Source organism: Lipophrys pholis (genome assembly GCF_963383615.2).
Source record: "Lipophrys pholis genome assembly, chromosome: 10".
NCBI classification, from domain to species: Eukaryota; Metazoa; Chordata; class Actinopteri; order Blenniiformes; family Blenniidae; genus Lipophrys; species Lipophrys pholis.
Genome location: NC_137640.1, coordinates 13,555,363 through 13,566,238, shown reverse-complemented (window position 1 = coordinate 13,566,238; position 10,876 = coordinate 13,555,363). Strand labels below are relative to the sequence as shown.

The 10,876-nt window shown below is 40.9% G+C and overlaps 1 protein-coding gene across 4 annotated transcripts in view; it reads left to right on the top strand.

Annotated features, from left to right (window-relative positions):
* Window positions 1–5,714: 5,714 nt before the first annotated feature.
* The window catches only part of tle5 (TLE family member 5, transcriptional modulator), a 44,459-nt gene continuing 39,297 nt past the window's right edge, over window positions 5,715–10,876 (top strand). For all 4 annotated transcript variants that reach the window (XM_080472857.1, XM_080472859.1, XM_080472858.1 and 1 more), the window contains exon 1: window positions 5,715–6,832. In XM_080472857.1, coding sequence (XP_080328983.1) covers window positions 6,806–6,832 — 27 coding nt within the window. In that variant the 5' untranslated portion in view covers window positions 5,715–6,805. The remainder of the gene's footprint in view (window positions 6,833–10,876) is intronic.

Here is a 10,876-nt window from a genome sequence, read left to right as displayed (position 1 = left end):
TTCTCCTCTTTTTTTGGGGGGGGGGGGGGGGATTTAAATCTTTTTTTTTTTGCTTGGATGCTTCTCTTTTAGCTCCGGGCATGGATCACAATTCTTTGTCTACACTACATTATCACTAGCGCTTGTGGGTTCGAGGTGGGTGAAAGGCCTTCTCTGGGTAGACTTAAGGTTCTCCGGACAAAAGGGCTTCCCCCCCCCCCCCCCCCGTCCTTGTTTAACCTGCGCATGCTACACACTACAGCATGAGGGCTGGAGGTCAGGCTGCAGACTGTGAACTCTGCTCATCTGCAAAAGGTTAACTAATTACAATGATGGAAACGTATAATCAGGCAGTGCTGGGGGTGGTACGTGGTTTCCATGGGTCTTGACTCGTTTCTTTGCCCCCCCCCCCTCCCAATTTGTTAACTCTGCCCCAAATCAGAGTGCAATGAATGTAAATAAAGTTTTCATTCTGCTCACCGAGAGTGAGGGCGACACAGAGACATTTAGAGGCTTTCCCGTGAGCTGTGTTCACTTCTCTCTTTTATTATTGTTCCTTCCATTGTGGGCTAATTCAAATTGAGCTGACCGCTCACATTGTGTTCCTTACACTCTGCCCTCCATTAGAAGTCGTCAACATGAAACCAAACAAAACGCACACAAAAACACAACACTACTGGTATTTACACACTGTGCATCATTTCCCAACCTAATATTCTTGTTGCCAAATTATAAATGTCCAGGTTTTTTTTGGGGGGGTGGGTCCTGTAAATGAAATTGCGTTGCCAGTATCACGTTTATCCATGACTTGGTTCAGATGCATAACAAGAAAAAAATAATAATTTCCAGACTGGTATTACCAAACCCAAGCCAGAGTTTCCTCTCCTGTTCCATCATTCAGTTGTAGTTGACTCTCTTAAAGTGCACAGTCATCTGGGTCACACGTGTCGCCGTACTGTGAGTTGTTTTTTTGCCGGCTGGTTTCCTTCAAAAGATGAGGTTACGTTTTCCCCGCGCACCACGTGACGATTCCAGACGAACGCTGCCAGTTAGCTTCAGTCACAAGTTGGTCATGATCGTCCAAACGGCTTCTCTCCGTAATCGCCTTTCTTTTTCTTTTCTTTCTCTCTGTTTGCCATGCCTTTTGACCAACATTTGATAAACTTGTCACAGATCGCAAGGGAGTAAATAGTTCTTTGTTTTTTTTTGTTTTTTTGTATGTCTAATTTATCAATGGAACTCTTAAGTGTTGATACAGTAAGAGAGACTTCCTCCATAGTTTCAGCTCTAAAAGTTTTTCCAACCATAGAGATCGGAGGAGTTTTTATACTACTGTAAAATATCAAAACTATTTTATGGACAGGTGTTCTATCTTTCTAATGATACTTCATATTTTTAGTTGTTGCAGTTCTGATGCTTGACATAGGAAAACGGTTTCCATTGTCGGGTTTGTGCTTCATGCAAATAGGAAAATGAAAATATACAAAAATATATATATATATATATAAATACTTGGTGGTAAAATATTTACTGTTTGAGGATGCTTGCATTTTTTTTTTTTTTTTCTTCTTCTTTCTTTTTAAAAGGATACGCGTTTTGGTTCTTTGGTACCAATCCCATACCGTGCGTCTTGCCCGACAGTGGTTTAAATATTCCATGAGGCTGGGAGGTGATAGATGGCTATTTTGGTCTTCACAATGTAATTCAGGTAAGTTTTTCCATAACTTTTCCATCACAAGGGCTACTCTTAGCAGCTTTGGTAGACATGAAAGAACTCTATGAATGGCATAGAGCGAAAGGTGCAATTAAAAGAGGAAAAAAAAGATACGCAGGGATGAGTGAGTCAAAAGCTGTGCTGATATATTGTATAGAGGGCGGGCTGCAGGTTCCCTGAGGGGGGGGGGGGGGTAGTACAGCAGTCCACAGATGCCTACATGATATTCCTGATGGAAAGTCTGGCAGCTGTTTGGCTCTTTGTTCTCGTTTTGCCTTCAGAGGAGGCAAGCGGCTGACGTTCTAGCGAGTGGGATCTCCCAGGTGATGTTTCCTGTCCTATCCGTTGCACCTTATACCACCTTTTGGCTGCACTCATAACTTATGTGCCAATCGTCCGGGTTTTTTTTTTTTTTTTTTGTTTGTTTGTTTTGTTTGTTTTTTCCTCTTTCTTTCTTTTCTTCTCCCCTCCCACCATGTGCTTCTGCACATTTGCCTCTCCGTTGGTAGTGTTTCCATGTCTGACTTTGGCGTCGGCCGTGTTGGGAGTGCTTGAGACATTTTGACCTTTTGTGCGCACGCTAAAGAGCCGCTGGGCTCCCATTCAACACCAGAGAATTTCAACCCCACACACACACACACACACAGACACACCATGGTGCGTGTGGTGGTTCTGAAACGATTTGCCAACCGTTTAATCTTTTCTTTTCTTCAATAGATGTGCTCTCTTTTAGAGGAATCGCCTCTGCTTGAATTTCACCGAGAATAGATGCTGGCTGGACTTTGACAGAATAATCTGCACACCTGATGTGTGCGTCTCGGAACACTTCACTGGAGGACTGATGCGTATTTGTGCTAAGTGCCACACTTTTCTAACATTAAAACGACACTAAAGACGCTGCAGAGCTCAGCTATAGTTTGTTGTATTCTATCATTGTGTTTCGGTTCCCTGAATCAGTAGTTAAAGGCCTTTTAATGGTCCCATGTAAAACGTGTTAATCTCACTTCTAGATTGTTCGTCCAGATTTCAATCTACATTTTTTTTTTTTTTAAGGTTTTTACAGAAACGATGTGCCATGAATTCATAAATGAAAAGGTTTTGGGATTCGTGATGTTTTCTGTGCTCGTTTGAACAGTGGGTAACTCCACAGAAGCAGGTGTGTCTTCACACATGAGATGAGCCAGCAAAATCTGTTCTTTTAAAAAAATATATATGTATTTTAATTTTTTGGGGGGGAATATCCATCAAAATGTGTCGGCACAACACTAATGGTTAACGGTGTGTTGCGCAATGCCTTTTCTCTGAGCCAACACACAGTCACATGGCTGCGCTACCAGTGAACCCTGCAAGCAGCTGGTTCGGTCCATTTAAATCTGTTCTAATGGTTTTTAACTGTGTTTGATTGATTCAAAATACTTTAGTACAGGTTCGTTTGACAATACAGTCCAAAAACTTTAGCAAAACTCAACCCAGGGTTTCATGGTCGAATTTGATTGCGAATAGTGCTGATTGAATCTAAAATAATGGTTTCCAAATTATACTTGAAGCCTCAGTATTAATATATTTATTAAAAACTTTTGTCAAGTGAAGGTACAGAAAATGTATTTTTGGTAGCTTTAACAGCAACTGAGTGTATGAAAGTGCTGCGTGTTTACGTCTGCCCCCCCCCCCCCACCTCCATTCTTTGATTTGACTAGTCGTTTCCCTGGGTCGAAGGCACTGAAACTGCACCACTGCAATGGGCCTGTATTCTTGCAACTTAGATGTCCATACAAGCTCGCGTGCGTGGGTGTGTGTGTGCTTCCTTGATGGCTATTGCTTTTCTTGAGGTCGATTCTTGTCCGAGGGATTGCCGTACAGTGATATTAAAAGCTATCTGCATCTTGTATTTTCTTTTGCAAGGTTGACACACCTTAACACTTGTATTTAGGACCACTTAAGATAACAAACTTCTTTTTTTTTTTTTTTTTAAAAAGACTTAAAATAAACTTTGTGTAGTGGTGTACAAATTGAAAGTAATGTATTTTTCCTTGATTTTTCTTTCTTTCTCTTTCCTTCCTTCTTTCTTTTTTTCTTTCTTTTTTGAAGTATACCAAATGTAAATTCTGTACAATGAGTGTGCCAATCCCCTTTCTTTGTAAAGCCAGACTCTTAACAAGTGCCAATGTTGTGAAAAATCAGAGGGCCTGTGAATTTCATGGTCCGGTTTATAAATCAAACACTAAGTATGTGATTAATTAACAAAAAGAAAAAGGACAGTTTTATTCTATATTTAATATTAATGATGAACTGCTGTTTTTAAGACGAGTGTCATTTTAATTGCATGTGTTTGTCAGGTTGGGGAGGGAGTGGGTGGGTGAGATACTATTGATCCAACACCCTGAAATAAGGTGTCTAAATGGTTATTGATTTACAGTATTTTAGCCATATTTCTCTTTTTGTATGTTTCATTTCAACCACTGTTGCCTGAACCTCATTCAAACATGAAAATGATTTTTACATAGCCTTCTCCTTTAAATGTTTTAAATTGGAATAAAATATGTTCCTATACTCTCTTTTTGTCTCCCTGTGTGTTTCCTCCTTTGTGATAAATCATTCACTTACATATATGAAAAGGCTTCACATTTTAATTCCAACTGCAGTTTTCAGCATGTTCTTAAGAGACCCCGGGGAGTCCTGAGGTCTTTTCTCTGAACTGGAGACATGCACTCACTCCGTCCCGCTTATGAACTGGGTCGATGGCGAGCAACACTCGTGTCGCTTCAACCTTAAACTTTCTGATGTGGACTAAACTTGAGGTTGTATAGACTAATGCTCCCATCAATGTCCTGCTCAGCTTGGTAATTTTACATAGTTGTTTATTACAGAAATGTGTGTCCTGAACACACGGCGTGTGATGGTGTTTTTTTTCTTTGATTAACTCATGATGCCATTACGATGGACTGACGACCCTTTAAATGCTCTGCCCTTTGTTTAGCATCAGCTTGGAACGTCCCCATCCCTCCATCCATAAAGTTAGATGAGGAGCTGTAGGAAATGTATGGATTGAGCAATAATTAGCATGTGAATTGTCTAAGATAGAAGAAATAGATTGATCATGTTTTATCAAAACTTCAATGTAATTTCAGTTATGCTGTAATTATTCATGAGGTGAGCAGATTTGAACCACAGTACAGATTTGGTTTTGATTTGATCAGGTGACATTTGAATAGGTAACATTAATGTTGATTGCCTCTGAAGGATAAGACCATAGATATGTCATTACGCTGCCCATCCTCTTAACATTCTCTGAATATTAGAAAAAGTACAATAACCACACCTTTTATTTTTAGTCGTACTTCTTTTCTCATTCCACATGTTGCCTCTCCACCCTGTTGTAAATGTATAAATGACTATGTAAAGATGAAATGTATGGTTGCTAATATTGTGCCAATAATAATGATAATAAAAAACATCAAAGAAACAAAAGAAAAACACTCTAAAAGTGTCCATATTGTTGACTGGAGTAGAAAGCCTGTTTGTTCAAAGAAAATACTGGTTTTCAAAAGTATTTAGTACAAAAGTAGAAGCAGGTTTTTAACTTAAATCATATATAAACTTTCTCTTTCGGCATCTTGCTAATTTGAGGCTCTGATTTCAGCAAATATAAAACATGATGAAACAATCAAGGCTCTAATCACCAGTAAATTGCCATCCTGTCCTTATCTATTTTATTGAAGATTTTCGTGTTGTGTTGTGTTATGTTGTGCTAGTTTTTTTTTTTTTTTTGTAACATTGATCATTTTAAGTCATAATGCTTAGTAGTTTGGAGAAAGTTTGAAGTGATTTATGAGAAAAGGAGAGAAAAAACAACGGGGTGTGTTGATTTAATAGTTTTCTGTAAAATGATGAGGAAAGACGCATGGACGCAAACATTCTTCCCTATAAAACGATTTCCAACAAAAGGTCATGGCGTCAGAGCCGGGCTGTACAGGTGTGCCTAATAATAAAGTGACCGCAGGGTGGTGCAGTGTGCGGACTTGTCCACAAGGGGCGCTCTCTGCTCAGACATTGGCCTGAGCTGTAGAGCTGCAGTGTGTAGATCTGAGCGTGTCGCGCCACGGTTGTGTAGATCCGCCGTGTATAGCTCTTGCGGGGTGTAGATCCATGAAGTATAGATCTGTGGTTTATAGATCTGCGGTGTATAGATCCTCTCGTCGCCGTGCTTGTGTGCGGGGCGTTCAGCTCAGCTCAGTCAGTGTCGCGTCCACCCAGCAGCTCCAGGACTGACTTTGTGGCTTCACTCCGCCTCGCAGCGACGCTCGCTTCCAGGGATAAACGCGGAGAGTTGAACTCCGAGCTCGGGGCGGACATTCCCCCAGTTTGTTAGTATTTTTTTTCTTTTTATCATTTGATTTGCGGCGTTTCGCTTGTTGTTGCCGCCCGACGAAAACGGGATTCAACTTAAGCGAACCCGCAGACATTTTGTCATTTCGGAGAATTACGCCGTTTTTTTTTTTTTCGTGTGTGTTTTTTTTTTTTTTTTTGTTCCCCCCCCCCCTCCTCGCTCATCTTCACTTTCCTATCCTCGGTGTCGTGTTTAAGGACAAGAGAAAGCTCCTCCGGCGGGGGGAATTAGCTCCGTCTGCTTCATCCAAACACCGCTGCGTGTGCAAAACCTGATTAATTTTTACGTGCGTTGAGTCGCACCGCTGCTGCTCGTGCCGCTCGCGCGTTCAGGCGGAAAGCCTCACAACAGCGATGAATCATTTGTGACTGACAGCTTTGGGAGAATCAGTTAGCTTTAGCTGGAGAGGATCGTCTCCCTGCTCACACACACACACACACACACAGTAAATACAGGGGCCCGGACAGCAGGTACCGCCGAATGTTCTTACATCAACGAGATAACATCACTTATATTCGGCTTTTTTCTTATTTTTCTTTTTTTTTTTTCTCCCCCCCCCACTGGAGGAGGAGGGGGTCCGCTGGCGACCATTAGCTTGTGATCCTGCTAACGCTGGACAGCTCCTGTGAAGACTGAGCTAGCTTTGGACAAAGGAGCAACAACAGGAGGAGAAATATAAACATTTGATCGTGCTTGAGAAGGACCGCAACAAACAAGGAACTGACATGATGTTTCCACAATCAAGACACTCAGTAAGTGCTATTTCCTTTGAAATATCCACGCAGCACGGAGGTGCAGAGAGCGAAAGAGGGTTAGTGAGGTGGAGGATTTATGCAACTTAAATTTTTTTAGGCACCGTGTTGCAGTCAACTGGAGTTTTATCTAATATCTTCTGGAGACGGAGAGTTGACACGAGCTGGTTTGGGTTGTAAGAGCAGTTGCAGGCTTAAGGCTGTTGAACTTTCTCGCAGGCTTTTAAATTATTCACATATCGTGTTATTTTCTATGGATATTTGCAATTTCATTTAAAATATATCTTTTTTTTTTTTTTTAAAGCAGATAATCACTTGTATTAGTCCTCATAAACCACCCATAAAAACGTACACTCGGGTTATTTTGCTGGTGGGTGTTTTTATGACAGAAGAAAATGCGCACATCTTGGTTTCCCTAAATTTTAAGTTTCCATGGTAACAAAGACTCAGTCCAGGGCACGCATTCATCAGTGATGAAGGCTCTGTCCCCATTGGTCAGACATTCATATTTTGTGACTGTCAGAATTGTGGCACTTGTCACTGTACGTTTGTGGCAGTGCCTCATAATGGAAGAGCACGTGCTATTTCATTATGTGTGGTATAATAGTAATTATGATTATAATAATCATAGTAACTTACAAACCTCCTATTAATAATAACATACCCGCTCCTTGCATTTGTGGCCTTTAGCATCTTGCAATTTCAATGGCAACTACATTAAAGAGAGATGTTTGGGTGATATAGGAAAAGGCAGCTGTTGTGTTTTTAAGGCACTTTCTCCCTGGCAACATTTTGGAGCCATCACTAGTTCTTTTACTGCGGAAAGGGTAAGGGTTGTCTGTTGAAGCTTAAACCTGAATGTCTTGTGACATGAATGGTTTGCCCTTTGGCAGTCGGTCTGTGTGGCAGCCTGATTGTGCTGCGCTGTGATGCTGCTGCTGATGTGAGTTTTCAGCGGAGGAAGCATGATGTGAGGATTTGGGAACCTCTGCTTTGCAGCCTGGGCTTGTCAGATCAGTGAAATCCTGCATTAGCAGTTTGCCCCATCCTCTTCAGCTGCAGTGTCATGAAAATTTATGTTTTTACTCTCTTGGACATTCAGATCTGAAAACAAACAACATGCAAGCGATAATTATAAATATAATTTGGTTAATGAGAATAACGCTCAGCTTGAGATGTCACATGGTGATCTAATGGCTAGCACTCTTGCCTTGCAGTGAAAAGAGTCAGGGATTTGAACCCCTGTTCTGTCCGGAGATTGCGTGTTATCCTCGTGAATGGGTTGGATTTGTACAAAACCGTACAAAAATATGTGTTTAAGGTTATTTGGTGACTCCGAATTGCAAATGGTGTTATTTTGTTGCCTCTTTATTCACCTTTTGATGGAGTAGTGATCAATCCAGGTTGTTTATATAAAAGCTTATCTGGCATTAGTGTATATACATGTCTTAACATATATAAAGCTGTCTGTTCTTTAACAAGTTTGGCAAATATTTGCATAAAGGAATAATATGAACTTCGAGGGTTTACAAGAAACAAGTATTTAAGGACTTCCCAATTGAAAATCTACTTCTGCTTAGTGACTCGGTTGTCATTTGTTCGATTTGTAAAGACATGAACAGATTTCATTGACGGTCATCTTTGACTTCCGGAGCGTCTGTCCACAGTGCATCATCACATAAGAACAGGTCCACTCTTGTTTGTTTTCTTTAGGACGCACCTGAATAATTGTGGAGTAGCGTGAGTAGCTCTTCAACAATTTGTCAAATAAGTGATAGAAAAAGACAGTTTAGTCTCAAGCTTGGCATTTACATACACAACAATATTTTGGGAAACTGATCATAGTTTGTCTTTGTTTGTAATGTTAAGATAATGGTTGAATGGTTAAATGTAATGGTAAGGTATAGGTGAATGGCAGCTATGATTTCTTAACTAACAGTATTTTGTTCTTTCACTGTCTGTGCAATAGTAGTGAACATGTTTAGAATATCGTTCTGACGGTGCACCGTCAAACATTTTTATATCAATTTGATATTTCAGAAAGATTGGAATAATACAAGCTTTATCAAGGTGGGTCTGACGCAGTGACCTTGTAACATTCTCCCAAAGCTGACGCTTGATTCACACAGTATCTAATCACCACTTTTACATTTTCTTGAAACATATAGATGGAAAAAGTGGATTCATTTTCTTAAAAGCCACATTCACAAAGCGCTTCACCATCACAGCCAACTTCTCTTGGTGATCATGAAGCGATGGGGACTTTTACTGAATTCGATTTTAGGACTGAAATTTTAAATTTATCTTAAATTTTTGCTGAATTGGGCTGAACCGCTCATCTTTAAAGAAACTATTCGCACAATTCCTTATATTTGTGTGCTTTTTGTTCTACAATAAACTCAGAACATGGCTTATTTTTGGCTCCACACACACATTAATGTGATATATGATTATTTAAAGTCTGAAGAGGTGGCAGGGTTGGCAGAGCGCTCATCTCTCAATCCGAATATTACAGGTTCGATTCCCCATCTCTCCCTGCCCACATGTCCAATTGTCCTTGAGCAAGACATTGAACCCCAAACTGCTGGATGGATTGGGTGCCTTGCGTGGTAGCCGCCTCCACTGGTGTTAGTGCGTGCGCGTGTGTGTGTGTGAATGAGTGAATGTGATTAACAGTGCAATGTGCTTTGGGGACCGCTCACAAGGTGGAGAAGGGCTATATAAGTGAAATCCATTTACCATTTATATGTAGAACCTTTGTGATTGTCTTTATATTTCTGTCTGGTGTTCAGGTCTTGGATGTTGGTGAGGTTTCTGTATCACTATATCTATATGAAATGATAACTAAAACTGATGTTCGCATGTCGGACCGCAAGTCATTAAAGGTTCTGCAAGCGATGGATGCGATGACGTGTGTAAACGTTAATCAGTTAATCAATAGATTATTGCATGTAGAATAATGTCTGAGAGATAAAGATTATTTACCGGCAAAAGTAGACCAATCACAGTTCACAAAATGGTTCCAAGTTCCTCAAATGTGTAGTTCCATTTCTGGGACTATACACTTATCATTTGCAACCATGCACTGCCTATTAACATAGATTCTCCTCTAAGCTTTACTGTCCTGCTTTCAAACCAAACCCTCCTTCCGTTGGGGGGAAGTGGTGAAGCAGGAACCTCCTGATGGGCTGAGACCTCAGTCACCTTTTCCAAGGTGAGAGCAGCTGGGCCCCTCTGCTCCCACTTGTCTGCCTGTCTAGGAGGTTATTTTTCTAATCCAATTGAGTGCCCTTATGCTGCTTGATTAGAGTATTAAGACCCAGCACACAGGATTAAAAATGGGTTTGGGGAATTTACCATGTCTCTTCAGCAGAGCTGCAGCTGGTTCAGTCCTAACTGACTTCACTCCCAGTCACTCCCAGTCTTTGACAAATATGCCTGTAAGCCCCCCCACCCCCCACCCCCCACCCCCCACCCCCCACCCCCACCCTCCACAATGCTGAAAAAATTAGTTGAGAAGATAATGAAATATATATCTTGTGTTTTTGTGTCAAATATACTTTGAAATCCAATCCTTCAAATCAACAATGCTGAAAAAATTTGTTGTGGACGAGATGCCTGGAATCACATGGACGAGGTGTCAGGGGTTGCAGTTTTGTGGACGAGTTGTCTGCGCACCACCGTCCATCGGGGCTTTATACTGTGCATGTATGCGCATCCTCTCTCTGAAAATCTGTCTTTCGCTGCTGCTGCTGCTGCTGTCACAAGGGTGCAAGAGTGGGAAGAATATGTGACACCCATATAGATATAAGTGCCAAAGATAATGAGCGAGAGGATGAGAGAGTAACACTGCTGTCTCATAATGACAGATTATGCTTCTCTCAAACTTTCTGTGTCGCTGCTTAATCTGCTTCCCAGTTTATTTTCCTTAGCTCACACACTGATATTAGTGTTAAAATTCAATTCTGTTAGAAGGCTGTCTTTTTTTTTTTTTCCCCCACAGTGAAAGGACACAACCAAGAAGCTTTTCTTTAGATATGCAAT